We start from the raw sequence: 27,189 nt of genomic DNA on the forward strand, positions 1-27,189 counted from the left end.
GTTTTCTCAGTGCGGGCAGAAGTAGACAGCTCTCGCCTAGCAGTTCTCACCTGATGGCACCAGTCCTGAGCCCCCCACCCCATCCCACGCCCTGGGACCAGCGAGGACAGTCAACGTGCACACTCTAATTGGCCAGAAGCACACAGTATTTCTAAAACCCAGGGCAGATCTACAGCCTATGTTCTGTGGGGGCAGGGTGGGGACAGTGGGTGGGAGAGGCGAGTCCCTCCCCTTCCTGACGGAGTACAGTACAGAGACGACCAACACAAAATTCTGTAAGGGAGTTTGGTGAACATCACTGCATCTCAGGATGTTTTGTTATTCCTACTTGAAGGAAGCAGTAGTACCGAGGAAGCAGAAACAATGATAATGTAACTTTGTATCTTGAAAATCTGTATCGGTAACAATGAATATTTGTACAGAAGGTATGAGTACAAGGTAATGAAGCCTGCTGGGTATTCAGAAACCCACACTCCCGGGTGTACCCTAGTGTATGGCCGCTGGCCCTATCAAAGTAGTCACCTTACAAGCTCTTGTGGTTTATTCCTGTTATACTGCTGTCGCTCAAACTGGTTTTCCAACTTTGCAAACCTCAGCACCTTCATGTCTGTCCTTACTAAGTAACAAAATACTCTTTGTAGATGACTTTGTGTTTGAGTAATAGACATAGGTCCTTACAGAGGTGAAATTTTAAATCCAAGATAAGGTGAACTTGAATAACACGAGGTAGATGTTCTTCTCTCACTCACAATGATTTTGAACACAGTTCCAAACAAGGAGTGCAGAAATATTTGAGCAGCATCCATGTCCCATTATGAAGGTTGGAAAGACGACGCAACCAGCTGGAGAAGCGTCTAGTGTCGGGCTCAGTCCCTGGGCAGGACTTCCCAGTGCCTCCCATGGGACTCTGGGCTCTCAGCTGCACTCCAGCAGGAGGCCCCACCTCCACCCCCACCTGCCCTGGGCGTTGCTGCCAGCCACCTTGGAAAGTAGTTAGAAGCACCTGGAAAGGGTTTCTGGATGAGGGATGGCTCACATTAGAAACGTGCACAACTATCGCTTCTCGGCCTTTTGGCTAAGATCAAGTGTAGAAACGTGCACAACTTTGCCACTGTTTTCTTCACATAAGTTAGAGTGTGTTTGTTAAATTTGATCTTACAATATCAAGTCTATTCCTGGTTGAATCATTTTGCTTTCACAGGTGAGGATCTAAAACCAAAGTTAAGTGGCCAGCACAGAAACACAGAGCAGTTTACAAATCAGCCCCAACCGGAAGCTCCCGGGATTCGCCTTTCCCAATTTCAGACTGAGACCTACAGTTCTGACAGTGCTAAGATGGCCATTTCCCAGTCTCAGATTGGGGAAGGCTCAATTCTTGGTAGGAGACAATGGATAGAAAATAAATGAAAAAAAAAAATTTAACAAGTGAATGAGACTGATGGCAGAGTTTTCAGTTTTGTGATAGAGCCCATTCATTCCCCTACTTCCTCCCACCTTTCACTTACAGTTGTAACTGAAAACTCTGCAAGTCTGTGGGCTGGGAACGTTTAGATGCTTCTGCTTCGTGGGGGGAGAAGCCAACGGTTTTGCAGGTCTGTCTAGGGGAGAGTGTCGTGTACCACATGTACATGTGAATAACACCCAGAACACTGAGCATGTTCCTAAGAGATACTGCACAAGAATCGCACTGAGTGATTAAACCCAGAATATTCCATCAGGGATGCAACATTGTCCATTGAAAATGTCCATTCTAAATACAGCTTTTCATGTAATTACAGCAATAATTTAGTTCATGCATGCGAAGTTGAGAGCTTTTTTATATTTGCTAGACGCAATTCTGAAACTTGGTGCTTGTCTGTCTTAAGGAGCTCTGCCCTGCATGCAAATCTATAACTAGACAAATATTATTTCCTTTCCCAGCTTGCTCTTGGGAGGTTTCCATATCCTCAGGTAAGATTGTTCATTACTGCCGTTTGCCACTGTGACATTCATTCCTATGTATGAAGGTGCAGCCAGCAATTGTGAACATTGGAGCCACATACAAATAAATCTATCCTGCTAAATTGAAAAGGGATGTCTTAAAGGAGTCATCCACAAGTCTCTATTGATTTTTGATTTTTTTTTAAACTCCAGGGTTTCCCCCCCCCTTTGTTAAAGGTTGCAAGCCATCCTCTTGCTCTCCCTTTGTGTAAGACGCCGCCCCGCCCGGTGCTCTGCCTTTTCCGCCTGGTTCTGTGAGCTCATATTGAGGTCGGAGGAAAGGCCCAGCCGCTTTCTTGATAGACTTTTTTGAGCTTTTGGATTCAATTAAACTTACGTGGAATAAGCATTGAGACGAAGGGGGAAAATGTCTAACCTGGGTCATTATTTTTGCTAAGCAAATAGACAAGCCCCCGGTTTTATGTAAGTGTGATTTTGAAAATTTTTTTTTAAGATTTTCCTTCTCCTCATGCACATTGCTAAGAAAACAAACAGTCCATTACACTAGCATGCTGATCCTGATCTCGATCATTTAAGATGTTTGGTATAGAAGGGTGCTAGCACTTAAAATCTAAAGCCGTTTTGCGGTTTGAAAATGAGTCCCCGGCATTGGGGGGGGATGAGTAGAGCGTCTAGAGGGTGAAGAATGAATGTTTTGACTGTTTCCCTCTGGTTGCTGCTCGCTGTTTTTCTGGCGTCTTGGGCTGTACAGGCCAAAGTGCCTGGAGGCATGTCTGATTTAAAGGTGGTGTTGGTCTCTGCTCTTTAAGCATCTATTAACTTGCTATTATTATGCAAATAAGTGTTGTATTACACACACTAATTTATGCATGGTTAGATCATGCAGATGCATCACAAACATGGTTATTGAATAATAGGATGGAGCTCATTCTCTCTGCCATCTTTAGAAGCGATTTTTAAGCAAATTCTTCTGATACCCATGCGGGCATTTAAAGACCCTTCACTGGCTGAAATGTCTCTCTTGTATCCTTTGCCTTTCTTGGTTACAGCTGTCAGATAAGTGGTAGAGAGATCACCCAAGTTCTGAGGTCCGAGAGTGTTTGTTTCTGCTTGCAAACGTGTGGGCTTCTTTGTTTAAACATACTCTTTTCCTTAAAGAGAAAATCTGACATGGAATCGCCTGGCGTGCACGCTGGCGTTGAGCGAGACGCTAGCACACCCAGCCTTGCTGTTAGCTCTAGGTAGCCCATCAAATTAAAATCACATTTTCAGGATTTATAGCTCATTAGAATATTTATCTTGGTAAGCCTCTTATTCTGCCAGTAATTTTTAAACAATTCACTGTGTAGACAATTTAGGCAGTCTTCTGAAATTTTGAAAATGAACAGAAGAGGCCCAATACGATGTGTCTCTCAGACAGCCTTGGTAGAAAACTGGTAAGCCATCTAATACAAGATTAAGGATGTAGCTATATTCTTGAGCTTCCCAACGTCAAGAATAATTAATAAGATTTGGCAAGGGATGAGTCGAAGAAACGGATTGCCGAGTGAAGGAGCCCTTGCAGACTGTGCAAGTTTGGGGAGAGGCTCTCTCCCTTTGCAGTGTTTTTTCTGGAATGTCTGTGCTTACTGTTTGTTTACTTGATCAGCCCAGTGCAAGTTGGAAAATTCTAATATGCCGAACCCCCCGGTTAGCAATACCCTTTATGCCAGAGTGCGGGGAGCCAACTGTATTCCTGGAGCCGTGATCAGACATTGTCACCCAGTCAGGACTGTTGTCAGGAAACAGGAGCCGCTGTGGTATCATCAGGCCTGCTGTCGCCCAGGTCTTTCAGCAGGAGTTTGGGCTCTGATGTGGAGTCCTGGGTGACTGTGGGTGCTGTTGGCGCTTCTTTTCCAGCTAAATAAGTGCCTCTCCTGCCCCTCCTGGCCACCAGACCTGGCAGAAGAAGCACAGGAAGGAGAACGGGTATCCCTATGGTATCACGGAGACTGGATTGTGAAGCTACACCTGCCCTTTGGCCCGTGTTAATCTCATGGGAACTCTTGGTCTCTCCGCGAGATAGCTTCCGTTCCAGTGTGAGGCGTCCATGCTGGTGCGCCTGGACTGCTGCACAGACGTGGTGACTGGCGTGGCTCGCTTGAATCCCAGGCGGAGTGGGCAGGAGTGAGCCGCAGGCTCTAAGGATTGGAAGGCGTCTCCGACGTCATCAAATCAAACATCTCTACTGCGTCTCTGAAAAAGCCGGCGTTCATACTCTGCTTGACTACCTCCAGTGGCAAGAATCTTGCTACCTTACGACACAGCCGTGGGGCCGAAGCAGTGTTCGGTTCACCAAGCTGATGACCGCCTCGTTCTAGTTAGCACCCACTGCTCTCCCTGGAGCGCACGGAAGCCTTTCCTCTGTCCTTTGGACCATGTGGTTTTGAACCCCTGTGTGCCCAGGGCAGGGGACAGTGCCAAAGAATTGCTGCTCCAAACCCCGTGGGAAGTCAGCGAGTTGAGGAGTGTGGCCCGGGAGAGAGCCTGCAGACCAGGAGCCAGCGGAGGGAAACAGGAGCCCAGCTCTGCCTTAGCTCTTGCTTTCTAACTCCCTGAAGCTTCCGTTTGCTCTCTGAAGTGGCGCTTCCTCCATCTGATCCGCAGACACGTGCTGCTCACATGAGGTCGTGGCTTTGAGACCGCTTAGAGAAGGACAGAGGGCCACCCCACCGGCCTGCATGTTGGGCTCCAGCGCCAAACAGAATTTCCAGCCACAAACCCAAGATTGCAGAAGTGTGTCCTCAGCCACCTGCAGCCACCACTGGAAGGGAGCGCTGGGGGGAGGGGCGGTTTGCAGACAGTCCCTCCCCCTAGCCCAGCATCGGCACCGCTGACAGGGTCTTTAGCAGCCCCTCTTCCTGCTGGTGACACCGTGTGTATCCCGTGATGGCTCAGATGAGGGAGGGGTATGGGGAAGATGTGAGGAGAGCCAGTGGCCTGGGACCACACTGTGAAGGTTAAAGACCTGGGCTTTTGTTGAGAGACTCGCAGTGTGTGCAGTTGTGTGGTCAGGTGTTGGTCTGTTTTAGCGTGCAGGGGGGCCTGGAGGTTGCCTAGCCTCAGTGGTGAGCCACGTAGGGCTGTTAGAGATGCGTAGCCATGTGACCGCAGCGTGCCCCAGCCAGCGCCTATACTGCACGGCAATCCAGAACACTTTGTGTTACCTGCACATCCCATGTGCAGACATCCGGCCAGTCTCCAGGCTGCTCCAGGCTCAGAGAGGCCACAAAATGGGGACAGTTAGGGCCAGGGCCTGCAGGCAGTTCCAGCAAAGGACTGTGGTTGGCCAGCCCCACCGCTGCTCTCCTGCCCACTCAGCCCTTCCCCTGGTGTGCCTTGTCTGCCCTGGGGAGGCCTCCGGGGCTGAGCCGTTGGAGGTGCCCACAGGGCCATTCCCTAGAGCTCTTTTGCTTCTCCTGCCATGCGTTTAGTGGGATCCAGAGGGTCCCGGAGCCCCTGGGTGCCCGTGAAGCACAGTCTGCAGTAGGATAATGAAAAAATGCTTTTTTTTTTTTTTTTAAACATTCTTCTGCGAACCAGTGTTTTGAACAATTTAGCTTACTCGGTAGTCTGGACAGGCACTGCAGCTGTGTGTGGTTAGTCGTGTATATCCAAATCCAGTTGACGTCAAAAGTGAGCAGTGGTTTGTTTAACGACACCGTAGTTAAGGAGAAACGAAAAGGATTGCCTGCTAAAAAATCATCGTCTTTCATTCAGACTCTACAGCAGCGCCCGGCACTAGGCTGAGAGGAAATGCGCTGGGGCTGCTCCTCGGGGTGCGTCAGCTCTGGCACCGGGACGTCGGGGAAGCAGAGATGCCACAGGAAAGTGAAGCTAACGCAGACACAGATGTACTTAAAGGACTGGTGCATGTGTAAAAATATCGTTCTTCTTTTGGCTACAATTCCTGATCTTGGTTAATAAATTACATCAAAATGACCTGAAGTTAAAATAAAGGGGGGAGGAGGAAATCTGAGCAAATAATGCCCCCGGTATTGTAAAGCTTTGAATGTTTTCACACCCCATTAATTTATTACTTCTCTTTCTTCATCTTTAAATTTCATTTTTTTTTTCAAAAATTCCGGCTCCCCGCTGCTGCAGTGATTTTCATCTTGTTGTTAATTTTCCCTGCTCCATATGGAGCTCCAGACATTTCACCTGGAGGCTGTACTAGATTTTGCTGTAGTGATCGTGCTTCCGGAGGCCAAAACTGTCATTTAGGGTTCCTGGTGCATCTGTCTGCGCCAGGCTTTTCACTGGCATGGGAGAGTGTGAATAACAAATTGGATGCACCTGAGATTCGGATGATTAGTGTGTTTTGTGAATCTCCATGACTTGTAAGCAGATAGCTCTGGGGGCGGGGGAGGGGGGGCTCCACAGCGACCGCGGGTGAATCTGTACTCACACCTTACATTTGGGGCTTTGCAAGGGAACTGCAAACATCCCAGGCAGCCCGAGTGCAGAGAGAGTAACAAATATTTCATCCTGCCTTGTCATTGATTAGAAAAGAGCCTTTAATTTCATTTCACCCCATGTTGTGATTAATTTGCATTCTTTGTCAGAAGTTAATGGAGTTTTTTATGGTTCACTCTGAAATCCTCGAAGACATCAGACTTGATCTGATGTTTATACAACCGCCAGCGGAATTTTTTCGTTTGATTGATGGCAAGCTTGATGTTATTCCAAACGGCTTTTTAAGCTGTTTTTAAGAATTATTTGAATAAAATGCAAGCCAGATATTGTTGTAATGATCAAGATTATCTGTTAAAAATCTGTTTCAAATAAAGAAGATGATAAGTAGTAAAAAGGATCAAAAAGATAAGAGAAATAGTGAGTAGTGTCGTTATTTGTTAAAAAAATACATAAGAATGCCATTCAAATAAATTATGGCAATATATAGAGAAGATCACTTCTATTGAAAAAGAAAATGAACCATCATCTGGCCAAATAGGATAATTAAGATTAAAGTAAAAGGAAAGTCTGAATCTTGGGCATTAGAAACCTTTGCTCCCAATTGGCTAATTCTCCTTTATTCTGCCAGCTTTGACTGCCAATGTTCGAAATAGAGATCTACTGTTCTTAACTCAAGGAGACAGGGTGGCCAGGGCTGTTAGCTAAACAAAATGATGACATATTACTTGTCTAAAAGAGGCATTTGTAAAAGCCCAGCACAAGTTCAACATAAGCAGATAGGAAAGGGTTTTTAATGTATTGTGGTTGCTTTTCATGTTGTTAAAAAAAAATTTATTTATTTGTTTGAGAAGTAGAGAAATAGATAGACAGTGAGATCCCATTTACTGCTTCAATTTCCAAATGCTCACAGTAGCCAGGGCTGGGCCCAGCCAAAGCTGGGAGTTCAATCCAGGTCTCCTACCTGGGTGAAAGGGACCCAGCTACCTAAACCCTCACCTGCTGCCCCTCCCCAGGGTGCACTTTAGCAGGAAGCTGGAGCCAGGAGTCAGCAGGGACTCAAACCCACGAGCTCCAGTGTGAGACTCGGGCATCCTAACCAGGGTCTTCACTGGTAGGTTGAACATGCACCCCAAGACGTGCATTCTTAGTGGTGTAATATGTGGCCTCTTTTTTTTTTAAGATTTATTTATTTATTTGAAAGGCAGAGTGACAGAGAGGGAGGGAGAGACAGAGAGAGGGAGATCTTCCATCAGCTGGTTCACTCCTTAAATGGCTACAACGGCCAGTGGTGGGCCAGTCTGAAGCCAGGTGCCTCTTCGAGGTCTTCCACATGGGTGCAGGGGCCCAAACACTTGTGCCATCCTCTGATGCTTTCCCAGGCACATTAGCAGGGAGTTGGATTAGAAGTGGAGCAGCTGGGACTCAAAATGGTGCCCGTATGGGATGCTGGCATCACAGGCAGTGGCTTTACCCACTACACCACAGTGCCAGCCCCATATGTGGCCTCTTAACAGCATATTTTTGGCCTTTTCTTGATGTAGAACAGAAATGAAAATATCCTGTTGTCAAAACCAAGATACGCCGGCGCCGCAGCTCACTAGGCTAATCCTCCGCCTTGCGGCTCCAGCACACCGGGTTCTAGTCCCTGTCGGGGCGCCAGATTCTGTCCCGGTTGCCCCTCTTCCAGGCCAGCTCTCTGCTGTGGCCTGGGAGTGCAGTGGAGGATGACCCAAGTCCTTGGGCCCTGCACCCCATCGGAGACCAGGATAAGTACCTGGCTCCTACCATCGGATCAGCGCGGTGCGCCGGCCACAGCACGCCGGCCGAGGCGGCCATTGGAGGGTGAACCAATGGCAAAGGAAGACCTTTCTCTCTGTCTCTCTCTCTCACTGTCCACTCTGCCTGTCAAAAAACAAACAAACAAACAAACAAAAAACCACCAAGATACATCAACTGATTGAGAGTAAAAGAACATGTGGGGGCCAGCACTGTGGCTCAGCGGGTTAAAGCCCTGGCTTGAAATGCCAGCATCCCATTTGGGTGCCAGTTCAAGTCCTGACAGCTCCACTTCTGATCCGGCTCCCTGCTATTGCGCCTGGGAGAGCAGCAGAGGATGGCCCAAGTTCTTGGGCCCCTGCACCCACATGGGAGACAGGGAAGGAATTCCTGGATCTTGGCTTCAGATTGGCTCAGCTCCAGCCATTGCAGCCATTTAGGGAGTGAACCAGCGGCTGGGAGACCTTTCTTTCTCTCTGTCTCTACCTCTCTCTGTAACTCTTTCAAACAAATAAAACAAAATTTTTTTTTAAAGAAAGAAACGTGCTCACATGCGTGCACACACACACACACACACACACACACAGGTGTATATACGATGTACCGAAGTATGAGAGGAGCTGGGGGCGGCTGCCTCAGTACCCCCTGCTGCTGACTAAGCCAGTGTCCATGGCCCGGGGTTCCTGTTGTGACTGATTGCATCTGTGTGATCTGGGGGCTCTGCCTTGCCTTCCCTGGGATTGCTGCTCGTGAGAGCTACTCCTAGGTCAGAAAGCTACTTATCGGAGCAGTTTCATTTAAAACAGATTCATTTATTTGCTGTTTCTGAAAGTTGGCTAAATAATTGGGTGGTTTTAATTGAGCTCACTGCTTTTTGATCCTTGTATTAACATGATCTAAGGTCCTTTTTATTATATGCAATCCATATTATTGACCAAATTTGCCCTGTTTTCATTTAAGTGAAAGCAACTTATCATGGAGAAAATATCTTGTTTAACTTGGCTTGGAAACCAGCTATCTTAATGGTTTTTTTTTTCAATTGGCAGACTGTCTTTTAAACATTCATTTATTTTGTAGTAATAAATTGTGCTGTGGACAGAATATTTGTTTCATAATAGCATATCTTCTTAAAACTATTTAAAAACATGAAATGCTTTTCAAATGCAAATGTTGAAATACTAAAGGTTTTTTTTAAAGATTTATTTATTTATTTGAGAGGTATAGAGATACAGAGAAAGGGAGAGAGAGAGAGATAAGTCTTCCATCTGCTGGTTCACTCCCCAAATGGCCACAGTGGCTGGAGCTGGGCCAATCTGAAGCCAGGAGCCAGGAGCTTCTTTGGATCTCTCACATGGGTGCGGGGATCCAAGCACATGGGCCATCTTCTGCTGCTCTCCCAGGCCATCAGCAGGGAGTTGGATGGGAAGTGGAGAAGCAGGGACTCGAACCAGCGCCTATATGGGACGCCAGTGCCATGGGTAGAGGCTTACCCTACTATGCCACAACTCCAGCCCCCAGAAATGCTAGAGTTTTTACAACTATTTTTATTCATATTTTTAAAACCTTTGGTTTATTGTTACTAATCCTGATGTTGATCATGTAATTTTCTTCTATAATTGATGTTAAATTTAGTCCATAAGTGTCATCATCTTATTAATGTACTATATACTGATCATGCCTAAAATTGCAGAATACTTACAGAGTTTGAAAAAAGAAACTTGGAATCTATCCTTTGTGGCATGAACTTTTGAAGTTTAGAACATAATGGCCAGGGCCAGCGCCGGGGTGTGGTAGGTTAATCCTCTGCCTGCAGCGCTGGCGTCCCATACGGGTGCCAGTTCGAGTCCTGGCTGCTCCACTTTCAGTCCAGCTCCCTGCTATGGCCTGGAAAAGTAGTAGAGGATGGCCCAAGTCCTTGGGCCCCTGTACCCATGTGAGAGACAGGAAGAAGCCCCTGGCTCCTGGTTTCTGGCTTTGGATCAGCGCAGCTGGGGAGTGAACCAACGGAAGGAAGACCTGTCTGTCTGACTCTCCCTCTCACTGTCTGTAACTTTAACTCTCAAATAAAATAAATAAAATCTTTAAAAAACATCATGGGTTTCAGTAGGTTTTAAGTATCCAGTTTTTTGTGTGAGTCTAAAGAAAGAAAAAATAGCAGTGGATAATTACCCCAAACTTCAAGCACTCAACTTTTGATTGGCAATAATTGAAGAGATCAGAGTACATGCAATTTTTTGTCCAAAAGAGATTTCTAGCCTACATGTTTTAATTTATCCTCACTATTTAGGATATAGAGCTTTAAAACATACTAATGTTTTGAGCATAAAAACAGATTTAAGCTCTGTTAAACGCAGAGGTAAAATTTAAGTGATGTGAAAATGTTCACCTACACACAGTTACCCATGTCAGAGTCCTTTTCCAGTTTACCTCAAACTTTTCAAGAGGTCTCTAATTTTATTTTCCTAGCCTGTTGCCAAAGACAGGAGGCGGGTTCCTCATTTGTCCTTAAAATAGAGTAGAAATGGAAGAGAAATCATCCACCAAATGTGTGGAGCTTGGAAAGATGGCATTTTCCATTAAAGATGAGTTACTTGTGCATAGCTCAATTGGGGAATGTGTAGGGTGGTGATTTCTATCTTGTTTTTAAGGCACTCAGCCTGTGTTGGGATTGATTTTACAGCCACCTTCCAAGTTCTTTTGTGACGTCCATCTCGGTTCACGTCAACATTTATTTATCTTTGTGCACTTGCTCCGTGCCTGCTACTTGGCTAAGCACAGAAATAAAACAGGCGTGGTCCCTGCTCCCACAGAGTGCAGTCCAGTGGTGGGAGGTAGGGAACATAAAGCAAATAAATGGTAGTTGATATGAAAGAAACCTCCCAGGAGGTGGGACAGCCTGGCCCCAAGGGGAAAGGGGAGCAAACCACTGACCTCGGGAAGCCAAAGAGATCCCTGGGGCTAGGAGGGTGGGGAAGAACAGTCCAGGCCCTCAAGGCAGAAGGAAACCTACCGGTAAAGAGAAACCAATCAGACAGTGAGTTGTAGCTGGTCTTCTTCCTGTGATTTAACTAAACGGGTACCACAGCGCAATACCAGGAGGGGAGAGAGGGAGAGGGGGAAGTGATGGACACGATGGGCACGACAGGTGTAGCAGGAACCAGATAGAGAGAGTGAGCCTCCGAGTACCATGGGTTCCCTTGCAGGTGATGGGAGACAGACTGAGCTGGGAACCACTGCATTGGAAGGTCTCTGCCCCTGAGGGCAGCTGGTGTCACCTCTGAGGGCTCCCTTTACCTCTGTCACTTAGCCTTGCCACCTCATAGGACATTTTCTAGATTGCTGGGGAGAAATTGTCATGACCCAGTGAGTTAATGCCTAAGAGAGCACTGTGAAAAATACAAGGTGGTAAACAAGAGCAGGGTAATATTAGTGTTATTTATATTTCCAGAAAGCACTTCGGGGATTTACCTATGTAACTCTGAAAATATATGATCACGTCCCCTGCAAGGTAGGACTAAAATGAATTGCTTTTTGGATCCCACAAGGGCCTTCCTTTGCAGTCTTTCCTTTTTGAGTTATAATTTATCATTCATAATCACAATCATAATATACAGGATAATGTACAAAATCTACTCATTCCTAGTCCACTGACTGGGGACCATGGACCTTCCACAATTTTAAAGTAGCTGGTTCAGCCCAGCAACATAACTGAAGTTTGAACTTGGAGTTCAGGCTGGCTCTTGGGCTGTGTGGTGGAGAGGGCCCCCCCCCCCCACTTGGGTTTTCCTGGTGCAGTCTGCTGCTTCCTGCAATCCTGGACTCTCAGAATGTGAAGGTATCCTACAGTCATCTTGTCCAGCTCCCATGGGCACGCGTCTGCCTGCTGTCTGCTGAGGTGGCGATCCCTGTCCCAGAGTGCGCTGTGCATGCCGGGTAATCTTGTCCAGCTCCCATGGGCACGCGTCTGCCTGCTGTCTGCTGAGGTGGCGATCCCTGTCCCAGAGTGCGCTGTGCATGCCGGGTAACTGCTGGCTGCATGTGGGTTCCTGGGGGGAAGAGTGATCAGCAACCATGGTAGCAGAGGCAACAGAGACATCAGCTTGTGTCGCACCAAGTGTTTGGCTCACCAGTGTTCAATATAGAACACCTGGATAGATTGGGGGCTGGGAATTCATTGGCATCCCAGATTAAAAGGGGGCAGACCTGGGGCCAGCGCCATGGTATAGCTGGTAAAGCTGCAGAGACTCAGAGCAGAGGGGACCAGGAGGCAGCAAATGACACTCAGCAAGTGGCAGTTTAAGCCACTGTCACTGTGTGGTTACCACCCGACCACGCACACAGAGACCACTCCAATGCTGGTCCTGGTTTGTCTTAGGAGTCATTTGGCCACCCTGTCTCCCAGCCCCAGTTCCCTTGGCCTGCATGGTGTTGCCCACGATGGGCAGAAGGCTAGGAAGAGGATTCACCAAGGAGATGGGGACCCACCCCACAGCTGGCATGCAGCTGTGCACAGACACAGAAGCAGCCCTGTGCTTCCCTGGGACTTCTACAGCTGGGTCTAAGTAGTATCTTGTTTGCACTAAAGGGAGTCTGAAAAACCCTGGACCAAATAGATACTCCTGTGGTTGCCTTTCCTCTGCTGGGAGGATGTAGTTCCAGGCTCCTGACTTTAGCCTGGCCCAGGCTGAGTTGTTGGGCCATTTGTCTGTCCCTCTCTCTGTCACTCTACCTTTCAAATAAGTAAATACTAAAAACAGATATATCTATATGTATATATATAGATAGATGAGAGGTGTGAACTAAAAGTCTGAAACGAAAGTCAAGCTTTGCCCAGTTTGTCCTTAAGCCACAGCTCCATTTCTTTAAATTCCTTTTCAGTATCGCTTCCAGTGAAGCCAGTGAGGCACATGTTAATCATGTGTGATTGCGTTTGCTCATGGCATATGACCATGTGTTACTGGCTACACTTGCAGCTTATCTCAGAATTCCAGCAGGTGCAACAGTGTTGTCAAATATGTGGTGGCTTAAAAACCACACAGGGGCTGGGCTTGGTGCAGCAGCTAGCGTAAGCCGTGCCTTGGAATGCTGGTTCCCACGTTAGGGTGCAGTCTCCACTCCTGATTCCAGCTTCGTGCTGATGCGATTCCTGGGAGGCAGCAGGTGATAGCTCACTTGATCTCTGTGACCCAGGTGGAAGACCTGGCTTGAGTTCCTGGCTCCTGGCCTAGCCTCAGCTGTTACAGGCTTGTGAAGCATGAACCAGCACATGGGAAATATCTAATTCTCTCTTCTCTCTCTCTCTCTCTCTCTCCTCTCTCTCTCTCTCTCTCTCTCTCTCCTTCTCTCCCTCCCTCTCTCTCTCTTTCCCTCTTTCTTTCCCTCCCCCTCTCCCCCTCTCCTTCTTCCTCTCTTCTCTCTCTCCCTCTCTCCCTCCCCTTCTCTCCCTCCCTCCCTACCTCTCTTTTTCCTTCTCCCTCACCCTCTGCAAATAAAAGAAAATAAATTGTGAAGAGTGCAATGATATGTAGAGCCTAAACCCATGAGGCATCATTTTGCTGGTTGCCTGGAAACATCGCCTGGGGGAGCTGTCTTCAAAGTCCATAGTGCCCCCAAGGAAAGAAAGCAGAACTCCAGAGTTGTGCTTTGTCCAAATACTCAGTGACAGTTAGAGGAGAGGACAAGCCCTGTGCTTAAGCCTTAGCTCTGCCACTACAGTTCAGGAACCTTAAAGAAGCCACTCAGGGGCCAGCTGTGGTATAAGGGGTAAAGCTGCCGACTACGATGCCGCCCATCCCATATGGGCACCAGTTCGTATCCTGGCCACTGCACTCCCAAATCCACCTCCCTGCTAATGGCCTGGAAAAGGAGTAGAAGATGGCCCAAGTACTTGGGCCCCTGCACCCACATGGGAGACCCAGAAGAAGCTCCTGGTTCCTGGCTTCAGCCTGGCCCAGCCCCAGCCATTGCAACCATGGGGGTAGTGAACCAGCAGATAGAAATAGAAGACTTCTGTCTCTTTCCTTCTCCCTCTCCTACTGCCTCTGTTTAACTCTGACTTTCAAAACAATAAATAAGTCTTTATTTAAAAAAAAAAAAAAAGGAAGCCGCTGGGTTCTGTGGAGCAGCTTTTGTATCTTCGGGCCATACAGCCTTATCTAGTGCATTCTGCCTACGTGGAGTGACTGTTTGTGAGGCAGTGAAGTGATTGGCTAGCCCTTGCTTGCCTTTGCAACCAGGAGGAACCTGGAATTCCCACGCTTGCTGAGGCTTTAAGTGGATCTTTTCTTTCCCGCCCCACACTCGCACTGCACACCGTGACACTATTGCCTGGTGGCCATGTACCTCCATGGGGCTGCGAGGTTGTCCTCAGCCACCTGGAGGTTCTCACACGAGCTGTGGGTGTGTGACGTCAGGAGGGCAGGACCCGACTGGGACAAGGGCAGGAAGAACCGTCAGGGGCCGCAAAGCCTCCCATCGCCAGGTGCCTGCAGGCACGAACCTAGCCCAGTGGTGCCCAAGTCTTTCAAGCAGGTGTAGTCAACAGAAAACCCAACGTGGCCTTAACTATGGGGGAGATTAGTGGGTCAGATGGCTGGGAAGCCCCCTCGCTGGGTTGAGGTGGAGCTCGAGCCACCAAGTCACTTTTGGTCACCTTCTTGGCAGCCACCTTCTTTCGTAGACCAAAAACAGCTGTTGGGGTTCCCGGAGTGGCTGCTTCCTGCCTGAGAGATCTCCGTTCTCCACAGGCCACCAGAGGGCCCAGGCCTTTAAAACTGGAAAGAGATTTCAAGGGGCCAGCATTGTGGCATAGGGGGTTAAGCCTCCGCTTGCAGCAGTGGCATCCCATATGAACACCGGGTCATGTCCCAGCTGCTCCTCTTCCGATCCAGCTCTCTGCTATGGCCTGGGAAAGCAGTGGAAGATGGCCCAAGTGCTTGGGCCCCCGCACCCACATGGGAGACCCAGAGGAAGCTCCTGGCTCCTGGCTTCAGATCAGCACAGCTCCTGTTGTTGCAGCCATTTGGGGAGTGAACCAGTGGATGGAAGATCGATCTCTCTCTCTCTCTCTCTCTCTCTGTCTCTCCTTCTCTCTCTCTGTAACTCTGCCTCTCAAATAAATATATAAGTCTTTTAAAAAAAAAGATTTCTAGCAGTATGAGCTGCCAAGATAGAATCATCAGGACCCCATCCCTGGAAGTCTTCTGACAGAGATGTTTGTCCAGGATGTTAAGAAGTGAGTTTCTGCCTGGAGTGGGGAGTTGGCCTAGGTGACCTCCAGCCTCACTCTGGGTTCTGTTGTACGTGGGGATCTAAGCGGGTAGAGATGCAACTCAGTGAAGGCTCCAGAAAAGCCCTTCTAGGCATTACGAGGAGTTAACGTTTCCCTCTAGTGGGTTAACTTGACCATAAAGGGGTGGAATCATCAACAGGCCCTTCTCAGAAAATGGAATACACACATCTGGTGCCCCTTGTTCATCTGCCTACACACACACACGCACACACACACACAGGACTGGTACTTAGCAACTAGATTCTGAAATGAGGCCACTCCTTTTTGGAACAAAGACAGGAGAAAAGTTTGTTTCCGCACATCTCTGATGGCTTCGTCCAAAGGAAAAGGCTAAACGGGCTCGCTGGGCGGAGCTTGCACTGGGGGAGAAGATTCAGTTTGTCATTCACATCAATTAATTTGAATTGCAGCTCTAAACCCCTCCTCTTCTCACAAGATCCAGGTCTGAAAATTCAAACAAACGTTTCCCCAGAGGAGGATTTCCGGTGACTCCTATACACCTGTGTGGGGTAGGGTGTGAGTTATGTCAGCTTTAACCACACAAAGGGTGAAAGGGCATGGACCGGCATGCAGGGCCCATTTTCCCCATTCAGTGAGTGGCAGACCCGGCCAGTGAGTGATGTCGCCCGTACCTTGATGCGCCAGCTGTCGTATTCTCTGTGAAAATGCATTGTCCTTGATACTTGGGAAGCTGTGAGAGCCAAGTGATCTAATTTATGGCTGTGATGATTTTCCGTCTGGTTCTGTCTGACCTGTGCCCCCTTCTAGGCAGCCTAGCACCCATCCCCCCCTCTGCCCCCACCCCACCCCACTGTTTGCTAAATTCAAAGACATCTAGCTTTCGCTTTATAAAACTCCGCTCCAGGATACAGCACCCTAGCAGGGGGCTGAGATGTGGTGCATTTCAGAACCTGGGAATCCTAGTGGTCTCCTGTTCCTGCTGATGCAGGCAACACACGACACAACTGACAGGAGAGAGGCTGGTGGACAGCAGGTAGGATGGCCCAAGTGAATCAGACTTGCTTGCGTGGTCTTATTAGGAAAAATATATGCTGTTCATTTATTTTGTCTCATAATGCATTTGGTATCCAAAATTATCAGTTTGTCAAAATTCCCTTTGGTAGTTAGGCAGAGGAAATTTTGATCTATTCCTTTTTTTTTTTTTTTGACAGAGATAGAGAGAGAGACAGAGAGAAAGGTCTTCCTTCCATTGGTTCACTCCCCAAATGGCCGCTACAGCTGGCGCTATGCCCATCCAAAGCCAGGAGCCAGATGCTTCTTCCTGGTCTCCCATGCAGGTGCAGGGCCCAAGCACCTGAGCCATCCTCCACTGCACTCCCGGGCCATAGCAGAGAGCTGGACTGGAAGAGGAACAACCGGGACAGAATCCAGCGCCCATATGGGATGCTGGTGCTACAGGCAGAGGACTAACCAAGTGAGCCACGGCACCAGCCCTGATATATTCCTTTTTTAAAAAGATTTTTTTCCGTGGGGGACTCTTAAGTGGTACAGGTGTACAAAGCTTGTGGTCGTGTAGAGCTTATTTATTTATTTTTTATCACCAAAAACTTTTAAAGACCTGGACACTTGTTTTTGCTGTTATAATGGATTGGAGGGACACATCCCTAAGTTTTAGCACCTAGCACAGTACAAATGCCGGTACTGTTTCTCCCTTGGGTAGGAAATAAACACAAGCCAGGAGTTTGGTGTGGCGAAGGCTCCTGGGGCCACCGCATCCCCTATTGGAGAGCCTGGGTTTGAGTCCCAGCCCTGCTCCCAGCTTCCCGCTCGTAGGGACGCCCTTGGAGGCAGCAGGTGGTGGTTCAGGTAGCTGGGTCCCTGCCACCCACGGAGGAGACCTAGTTCCAGGTTCCTGGCTTTGACCTGGCCTGGCCTTGGCCACTGCAGACATTTGGGGAGTGAACAACCAAAAGAGATCCTTCGTCTGTCCACTCACCGCCACCCCACCCGTATCTGTCTCTGTACCCTGCAAGTAAATGACTTTTTTTTTTTTTTGACAGGCAGAGTGGACAGTGAGAGAGAGAGACAGAGAGAAAGGTCTTCCTTTGCCGTTGGTTCACCCTCCAATGGCCGCCGTGGCCGGCGCGCTGCGGCCAGCGCACCGCGCTGATCCGATGGCAGGAGCCAGGTACTTCTCCTGGTCTCCCATGGGGTGCAGGGCCCAAGGACTTGGGCCATCCTCCACTGCACTCCCAGGCCACAGCAAAGAGCTGGCCTGGAAGAGGGGCAACCGGAACAGAATGCGGTGCCCCGACCCGGACTAGAACCCGACTTTTAAAAAGAAAAATAAGCATGGCCCCTGGATGGGAAACCAAGAGTTTAAGGGCTCTGGACTGCTCTAGCTTCTCCCGCAAGGAGGAGGCTCGGGAGGCCGTGGGAAGCTGTCTGGAAGTCCAGGGGTCTTCCTCGCTGCACGCATTTTCTCCACAACCAGCAGTCTTCTGGGCGAGCTGTCAGGCTGGACTGGAGCTATGACCTAGTCACTCCTCCTCTACCAGCCTCGGTTTCCCTGACTGCAGAGCGAGTAGATGGAATGGGCTCATCTCTAAAGCCCTTGCCCCTTGAAAAAGTCGTTAGGCCGTAATTCTTCATTCAGAATATGGGAGTCACATTTACTGTAATTCCTGTTGGCATTCAGCAGGGTTATAGCTTAGTACATCCAGTTTGAAAACAGTGTCCTTGCAAAACAGCTACAGTTCCTAAGATTTGAAGTTAAAAAAAAAAATTAAAGCGCTAACATTGAGAGCTAGAATGTGATGCAGTTGCTCAACAAAAGAATATAGTATTCTTTAAAAATGCCAGCCATACGATGTCATTTCATGTTTCATTTTTCTGTTTAAGAGAAAACAGCACAAGCTTGAAAAGCAGTAAATATGTAAAGAGAAAATTTGTCAACTGATATTGGAAGATCTGACCTAGGTCACACATAAATCTCTCAGACAGGAGCGGCGGGACAAGCCATAATTTCCTAAAAGGGAAAATGAAAGCCATAGCTGGTGTCTTCTCTAAGTTCCATAGGCGGATTCGTTTTGCTGTGGTGGTTGTGCCTCTAAACATGAGGTGGACAGCGCTGGGAGAAGCTCTTGTCTTACCTGCCCTGCGTACAGCGCTGAATGTTGAATGTCTTGTCTTACCTGCCATAGGTACACAGTACCTCGACAGAGACAGGAGCATCAAGTGAAACTTCCGGGGTTGCTTTTCAGTACCATGAAATACCAAAATTCAGTACCAAAATACATGAGGCCCCCTAAGTGAATTTTCCCCGGTCATTTCCTCCCCAAGATCCCCTTCCAAGATCCCACGCCGTGTCTCAGGAGCTTTTCCGATCGCCTCCTGCAAGGACAGGTGACGGCCTTGACTGTGCTCACTCCAAGACCCAGAACTTGGGGCTGCCCTTCCTGCAGTCCTTCTTCCCAGTTGAACACAGAAAGCTCCTTGTGACATCACAGCGAGGCAGCACTCTCCCCTGTGTGGCTTTAAATCTTGGATCGAGGGGGCTAACCAAAGGGGAAAACAAACTATGCCCAGAAGAGAGAAGTGGTTCATCCAATTAATGCATCAAAACGCTGCAAGTTCTGGAGACTGATTAGCAAAGTGTGTGTCTGGAGCCATTACTGTTCTGTTCATTGTCCCAGAGTACTGCTTAGACCTAGGAAGTGCTCCACACAAGCAAAATGTGCAAGCAGGAATGTAGACATGGACAAGTTAGTTATAAACAGCATTTCATATGTTGGGAGGTACGGGCAGTCCATCAGCCTTAACAATATTATTGTGTTCCTCTGAACTCTGCTCTCAGAGCCAAGCCTTTGCAAGGCAGACCCAGAATGAAGACAGGCGTTTGCGAGGCTAACATTTTATATTGAGTACCCTTCGTACCACTTTTAATGTGCCATAAAACCCGGGGCTTCGCTGTTTCATGAACTGTGTGCAAAAGCAGAGGCAGCGTTTGGAGGTTGACTTCGTTGGGGTCTGTTTTATGGTTGCAGTGCCTACACAGTAATGTGATCTTGAAAAAGGTAAACAACAGCGAGTTTAGCGGTGAAAAATACGCCTAATATAAATACAGCCGAGGACGCGGCAGTTTAGAATTTGAAAAATACGACTGTGGCGTTAAATTTTCCAGTGGAATTAACGGAGGAACAGAAAACAGCCTTGAAGGCAATATGTCTGAGACGGAGAGAGCCGTAATACATCTGACTCCATGGTCTGTGTGGTATTCATAGAAAGAAAGCACAGTAGCCTTATTTAATTGAGAAAATGAATCAATTACAATGATGTCGCATCATCAGATTCTTGGGAAATAGAAGATATAAGTCATCACATTGTGTTACAGTGTTAAAAAAGTAATTGAGTATCTTAAGCGTTTTGAATCAATTTCAGGTACTGGCACTGCTAACTTAATACAAAATTTATGAAGATGATTTCATATAATATGTTGCTATCAAAACTGTGTAATAAAACCTTGTAACAGTGTCTCTTTGAAAACCTGAGCAAAAAATGGTATAGCTATAAGATCATAAAAAAGACTGGGCTGGGGGGCCTGGTGCTATGGCACAGCAGGTTAAAGCCCTGGTCTGCAGTGCTGGTATCCCATATGGGCGCCAGTTTGAGTCTCTGCTGCCCTACTTCCAATCCAGCTCTCTGTTACGGCCTGGGAAAGCAGTAGAAGATGGCCCAAGTCTTTGGGCCCCTGCACTCATGTGGGAGACCCAGAAGAGGCTCCTGGCTCCTGGCTCCTGGCTTCGGATCGGTGCTATTGTGGCCATCTGGGGAGTGAACCAGCAGATGGAAGACCTTTCTCTCTCTATTCCTCTCTCTCTCTCTCTCTCTGTAACTCTGCCTTTCAAATAAATAAATAAATCTTAAAAAAAAAAAAAAAAAAAAAAAAAACCTGGGCTGCTACTGCCTTCTCTCTTTCTTGTAGTAAAAAACAAGCATTCAAATGGGCCCTCTTTAAGCTGTCATGGGCCGTGCTTTTAGCTCTCAAAATTGGGCGAGTGGAGGCCTTGTGTAAGAGCTTGGTTGCATTCCCAGAACTCCTGTTCCCAGGGACAGTGTCTCGTAACCCATTCCTGAACTCGTTTCTCAACAGCTCACTGAGAACATCGCCGCGTGCTCTCCGCAGAGAGTGTTATCATCCCCCTGACTCTTGGAAATTGGTGAAAAAACCTTCTCTTTGATATCAGAAATGGATCTCTGATTCTTTGTTCATTTCCAGTAGCTGTCCTGTTGAAGGAGACAGCCTTAATAAGAATCTGTGGGTTTGGGGAAGTGTGCATGTGTGCTTAAAAAGACAATAAGAGGGGCGGGCGCTGTGGCATAGTAGGCTAAGCTCCCGCCTGCTGCACCAGCATCCCATATGGGCGCCAGTTCATGTCCCAGCTGCTCCTCTTCCCATCCAGCTCTCTGCTAATGACTTGGGAAAGCAGCAGAGGATGGCCCAAGTGCTTGGGCCCCTGCAACCACTTGGGAGACCCAGAGGAAGCTCCTGGCTCCTGGCTTTGGATCAGCCCAGCTCCGGTTGTTGCAGCCATTTGGGGAGTGAACCAGTGGATAGAAGATCTTTCTCTCTGTCTCTCCCTCTCTGCAACTCCCCCTTTCAAATAAATAAACAAAATCTTAAAAAAAAAAAAGATAATAAGAAAAGCAAGCCCTAGAGGGATCTGGTATCACAGGAGAAGTTACCTGGGCTTTTCAAGTCTTTTTTGAGAGGTATGTGGCTTGTTATTGGGATCCTTCCGTGCTCGGGGTGGTGGCACAGAGCTCTGGCTCCTTGTGTATCTCTTCACCTGCACGACGTGTCCAGACGTTCCTCTCGGCCAGGAGCTCTCATCCAGGACACTAGTGGAGATGTCAACCAAGGCTAAGAGCTAGACCGCCTGGGACCGAGGTTTCGGGGAGTACTGGCTGGGGGCCAGGTGAGGAGGAGCCGAGAGCAGTGGTGAGCTGACCTTGCTCAGCTGAGACCGTCCGTGGGAAAGGACCTGTTCCAACGCTCAAGCACCGGTGGGTCTGCCAAGCAGCAGCCTGGAAGCAGAGGAAACGCGTAGCCCAGCTGCTGCCATGGAGGAGCTCGTGGTCTGGGCGAGAAGAACCCACGTGCCAAAAGTGATCATTGGTGGCGCAGCAGGTTAAACCATTCGCTCTCATATCAGAGTAGGGGTTCAAGTTCTGACTACTCTGCGCTTCCAGTCCAGCTCCCCGCTAATGCACCTGGGAAGCAGTAGGTGATGGCAGAAGTGCTTGGGCCCCTGCCACCCACATGGGAGACCAGAATGGAATTCCCGCCTATAGCCTGGAATGATTCCAACTGTTGCAGGCGTCTGGGGAGTGAACCAGCAGATGGAAGATCTGTCTCTGCTTTTCCTTCTCTCTGTCGCTCTGCCTTTGAAATAAAGTAATATTTTTCAAAAAATGATCATTTATCCATTACAGTATGTCAAGTATAAGGCATACAAATCCAGCTGGTTTGAAATAAGGTGGTCGTCATGGCAGGAGTGAGATAGACAGAGAGACAGATGGATGGATAAATAGATGACTAGATTTTGGAGGAAAGGAGCCCAGAGAAGCCCTGGCACCATCACGGCCTGGGCCCACGCTGGATCCCAGTTGGTCCTCTGAGAGCCCACGTTTCCATCACAGCAGGGGCAGGAGCACCCCTGCCAACCCCAGGGTGACTTCACAGATTAAATGAGAGTGGGCGTGGGGGTGGGAAGGAGCTTTTGAAAGTCCTATGAAAACTGTATAAGGGACTGTTAGTCTTTTACCAACTGGATGGAGTTCATTTATCCCAGAAAACAATGAACCCGTCTGTAGCAGTATTTGGATTCTGGAAATTTCCTGTTTGGGAAATTTAGTACCTAGGACAACATTTGCACCAAGGTTGTAATAACTGATGGCTTTTTTTTTTTTTTTGAGGAGGGGGCCTTGAAATGTTCTATTTCTAAGTGAGGGTTTCACTCATTTTGTCACGTCGTCACGGCTTATCGTCAGTAGGTGTGTGAGAGCCTGCGTTCAGTGAGCTGGGTGGAGCAGGCACTCCTCCCAGACTCTGCCGTTCTTCCCCGCCACCGAGGGTCGGGCCCATCTGAGTCTGATTTTCCCAGAAAGCACTGCTGCCTGAAGAACTTTGGAGAAGGTGGAGTCTGCCCCACTCCCAAGTTAGAGGCAAGCACTCCAACCACATAATTAAAGTTTCCTTCACAAAACAGGGGGTTGTGAGCAGACTCTGGCAGGAATCCAAAATTCTAATTTCTGACTATGATTTAATTTCAATTTTAAATAAATCGGTTTTTAATTTAAAAAGAGTGAGCTTCATAACATTAGCAATGATTGCAACATTAAGCCCAGTGTTCACAATCTAGCAATATAAAACATTGTTTATATCTGAATCGTAAACAGCCTTTTGAAATGGATTATGGTTTTTCTCCCTATTCTAATACAACCTGGAGGGTACTAAAAAGTGTTGTGTGAAATTAACATTCTGCTGACTTTCGCCTATAAATGAGAAGCGAGCTATTAACATTTGTGTATTTTCATTATGTAAATTGTGTTAACACATGCCCACAAATTGCCACCAGCAATGCAATAATTTTCTCTCAGTGATCGTAATGTGTCCAAGTGAGTCATTTTGATTATGACATGCTAATTACATATTGCCTTTTTTCAGATTCAGAAAAACCAGGGATCTTTAATGGTAAGCTTTATGAGTTCAGAAAAAAATTCACTTTTCTTTTTCCTGATGGCTGCTTCCTTTGCATGCTTGAATGCCTTGTTTTAAACTTAGCAAATTGCATTTTGAAGAAAATGCAAACCTTTAACTGCCTGTATTAGATTAGGTACCATTAGAAATAATAGAACATCCTGAGCATCAGTGTTTTTACAAGAGTTTGCTGTTGTTGATTAATCTTGCTATATTTTATTGCATTAATGATTTTTTCTTTCCACTCCACTGTAAAGATATTGCACAGAGCCTAATACTTTTTCCTCTCCTTTTCCATTGCAGCCTCTCCAGCTTCTGCAGTGCATTGTTGATGAGGTGAGGCATCGTCTTATGTGCTTTCACTCCTAAAGTCATTCCTAATGGTGTGGAAAGCTTATATTTTGTTTCCTAATGAAGCACAATGCCCAACATCCTCGGAGCAAGTTGTGTCGTATGCTCTGAGCTGTGTTACGTGAACTGGCCTTCCCTGGATCCCGGCTCCTGGCTCCTGATTCCGGCACAAACAGACCGTCCCCCGGGCTGGTCCTGGAGGGTGTCAGAGGCCCTCAAGGCAAAACACGGCCCTATTAATTGGTCCTCTCCCTAGCCAGATGGGGATGGAGCTGGAAATTAAAGTGGTACCGTTCTTCCCATTATATATATTTAAAGCCATTTAATAGACAAGGGTCAGAGTGGAACAACAAACCCAAGAGGGATCACACTGGCCTTGCGTGCTTCCTTTACCCAAAGCTTGCGGTGGTAAAGGGTTTGAAAGCTCTGGGTCAGCAGTTCAGCTTGAATGTCCTAGTCAGGCATCTCTCCGGGAGTGTGCTGCTGACTTCCGGCGCGTTCCAGCAACGTGGGAACCCGTAGCTAATGCTCTCCCGTTTTGAGGTGTGTTCCCCCTCTCGTTCTTCTCTGTGGCTTCTTCATCCACTGTCCCTTGGCCTCCGTAGAACTAATCAACCCGCATTTCTCTCTCCATCAACTTTTTCTACTTCTTCTGACTTTCATTTCTTTTTCTCTGTAAATTAGCAATCTTCTATTCTCCAAGGCTCATAATTGAGAAGCACTAACATATTAAAAAAAAACTGAGTTTTTCTGGGCTTGCCTACCAGCAATGTTTAGTTTTTAAACTTTAATTTTATAATATTTTGAAACACTTGCAATTAGAGAGGGAAGGCGATAAATGATTCCGAAACGAAAGTTTGAAAGAAAAAAACAAATCGTAATTCATAATTATTCCTCTCAATTAAACATCTGTATAACCAGTTATGAGATTTGGGAGGAAAAATAAAGATCCTCCTAGGAAAAAAACAAACACACACACACATCACAATAATAGTAAGAATGGGGCTCTCACATCCTTAATGGTTGCATCAGTCAGTCCATATATCCCCTGCAAGCCATAAACCATGTTGGTGCAAAACGAAGGCATTGTCCTGAAACAAATGGAAGCTCCATTAGCTCAGATATCAGACGGGCCTCCTGGATCTAATAGCTCATCAATATCTTCTGTCATCTTCGATTCCAAAAGTGCCCTATCCCCATCAGGATCCTCCCGATTACCCTGATTTTTCCTGAGGTCCCCCTCCGCTTAGGCTTGGGGACGTGCCCAGGGAAGGCCGGCCCACCGGCGCAACCCACAGCCCATTGCACCTGCGGGGTTCCCCGTCCTCGGCCTGCCGTGCTCCCGGGCAGCAGAGTGTTCAGGTACAGCTGTTCGCCAGCAGTCATACGTGCACTGCTGGCCAGTTTACGGGGAGGCTTTCTGGATCAAAGAGATACTCTCGTTCCTTGTTTTAAAGCAGCGATGCTTGTTGTGAATCTGAAATGGTGGACTTGCCTCACTGGGGCAAAAGCAGAAGGGTTGTTGTTTGTAACTGTCATAGGGAGATGTCCTGTGTTGGGGGAAACTCGGTGAACGACGGTAGTGTGTAGCTTAAATAGTACCTCTTTCTGGATAGCGTTTCTTCCTGAGTCAAGAGAATAGTACCTCCTAGAGCCCCGTCCGCGTTTACTGCTAAAGCACATCAAAATAGCTCCCTCATGGACACTCCGGAAGTCAGCATGGTCTGCACTATAACCAAGTTGATCCTGGGACTCGTCTGAGGTTCCTCAGTAATATTCACAAGGGACTGGCCAGATGCCCTGTCTCGGCACTAAGAAAGCAGGGGCTGGTGCGGTCCATTCGGGGTTTGTCCCATGTGGTTGTCAGATGTGATGCAGTGGTCCTAGGACTAATGCATCCGAATTGCTTGAGGCACTTGTTAAAAAATGCAGATTCCCCGGGCCCAGATCACGGAAGTAGACTTTCCAGGAGTATAATGCTCTGTGCATTAAAGTTTGAGAACCTCTTTGATAATAGCTTTTTTCCTTTCTCTTTGATGTATTTATTTATTTGAAAAAAGCAAAGTGACAGAAAGAGGGAGAGACATACACACAGAGAGGTTTTCCACCCACTGGTTCACTCCCCAAGTGCCCACAACAGTCAGGGCTGGGCCAAACTGAAGCCAGGAGCAAAGAACCGTGTCCATGGGTCTCCCTGGTGGAGGGCATCACCGACTACCAACCAGGCATATTGGCAGGAGGTCGGACTGCAAGCGGAGGCAGGACTTGATCTCCCACACCCTGACATATCATGTGGCAGCCCACTCTGCCACAGTGCCAGCCCCCCATAAAAGATTTTTAAGGCTGAGTCTGCCCAATTAGGTCCCACAGGGAAGTTAGCCACCTGTCTTTATTTGAATATGACTTTTAGGACTTCTGTTCTCGAATCACTATAACCCACCAGGATTTGAGCCACTTGAGATTCACCCATTTTGAAATGGGTATCTGATGTTAATATATTCTGGTTTCTGTTAGCAAAAAGTCAGGTTACCCCTAAAGGAGCCTCATTCCAACAAGATGGATAGATTGGGAGCCATCGAAGCCCAGTGTAGTATGTACCTTACGTGTATCCAGCCTGATCTCCTGTCGTGGCCTGGCAGAGAGGGTGTGTGGGCACCTGGCCACATCAGGACCTTAGAGCCAATCCAGGAGCCCAAGGGTGGCATCGCGGACAAAGCCAGAGGGAGGAGCTACCAGATACCCATGCAGCAGATGCAGCAGACACCAAAAACTAAACAGAGGATGAAGAATTGTGTGAAACTTGGACCACAGATCAGGAACTGGAAGGTATTCAAGGAGACAGAAGAATGGGGCTCTGGTCAGAAATCTAGGCAGGGCAGGCGTTGATTCTAGCAGCTAAGACATGCCTATGCCATACTGGAGTCACGGGGTCTCACACTCAGCTCTGGCTCCTGACTCCGGCTTCCTGTCAGTGCAGACCCTGGGAGGCAGCAGGGATGGCTCAACTCACTGGGCTCCTGCCACCAATGCGGGAGACCGCGTGGAGTTCCTAGCTCCTGGCTTCTGCTGTTTCAGGGATTTGGGGAAGTGAATCTGTAGGTGGAATTGTCCTCTCTGTGTCTCTCTTTCTCTCTCTGTCTCTCATTGTCTCTCTCTGGCTCCGGCTCCGGCTCCCTTTGTCTCTGCTTCTCAAAGAAATGAGTAAAACTTGCATTTACAGCAGAAGAAATCTTAGCAGTGCGTTTCCCTTTTCCTGGGCGGAACTCGCCCAGCTTGGAGCCAGCTCAGGGTGGTGATCGTGTCATAAAGATGCCGTCCAGTGCCTCCGAGTGGCCTCTTCCAGCAGACTTCTCCCCTCGCACCCTTCTGTAATCAGGGCCTCCCCAGCTTCCCGAATACCCGTGCTGTAAGCTGCTCTGCTTTGTAAGTCACATGTGCCTGTGTGTACCTGAGCCCTGGGTCATTGGACGTCTCCGGGGAAGAAGGCGGCCCCTGGTGACTTTGAGCTGCGACATCCATGAGAAAATATGCGTTTTGAGAAAGAATCCTTTCTAAAATGCGTTCGTTCCTGGCAGCCTGTAGACAGGGCGTGGTAAATGTCATCTAACCTTCTCTCCACGACTCAGCCCTTGTTTTGGATGTGGTACCGCAC

The 27,189-nt window shown here is 47.9% G+C and overlaps 1 protein-coding gene and 1 pseudogene across 9 annotated transcripts in view; both read left to right on the plus strand.

Moving 5' to 3' along the window:
• The window catches only part of MAP2K5 (mitogen-activated protein kinase kinase 5), a 270,153-nt gene that overhangs the window by 182,750 nt on the left and 60,214 nt on the right, over positions 1-27,189 (plus strand). For 5 of the 9 annotated variants that reach the window (XM_089310609.1, XM_089310611.1, XM_002718071.6 and 2 more), the window contains 3 exons: positions 1,921-1,950; positions 23,154-23,180; positions 23,490-23,522. In XM_089310609.1, coding sequence (XP_089166735.1) covers positions 1,921-1,950; positions 23,154-23,180; positions 23,490-23,522 — 90 coding nt within the window. The remainder of the gene's footprint in view (positions 1-1,920; positions 1,951-23,153; positions 23,181-23,489; positions 23,523-27,189) is intronic. The other 4 variants (XM_002718072.6, XM_089310615.1, XM_089310612.1 and 1 more) reach the window with 2 other exon arrangements.
• On the plus strand, positions 1,056-1,189 carry LOC149123158 (U2 spliceosomal RNA; annotated as a pseudogene).

Source organism: Oryctolagus cuniculus, chromosome 12, assembly GCF_051225735.1.
Source record: "Oryctolagus cuniculus isolate XC-2025 breed Fujian yellow rabbit chromosome 12, ASM5122573v1, whole genome shotgun sequence".
NCBI lineage: Eukaryota > Metazoa > Chordata > Mammalia > Lagomorpha > Leporidae > Oryctolagus > Oryctolagus cuniculus.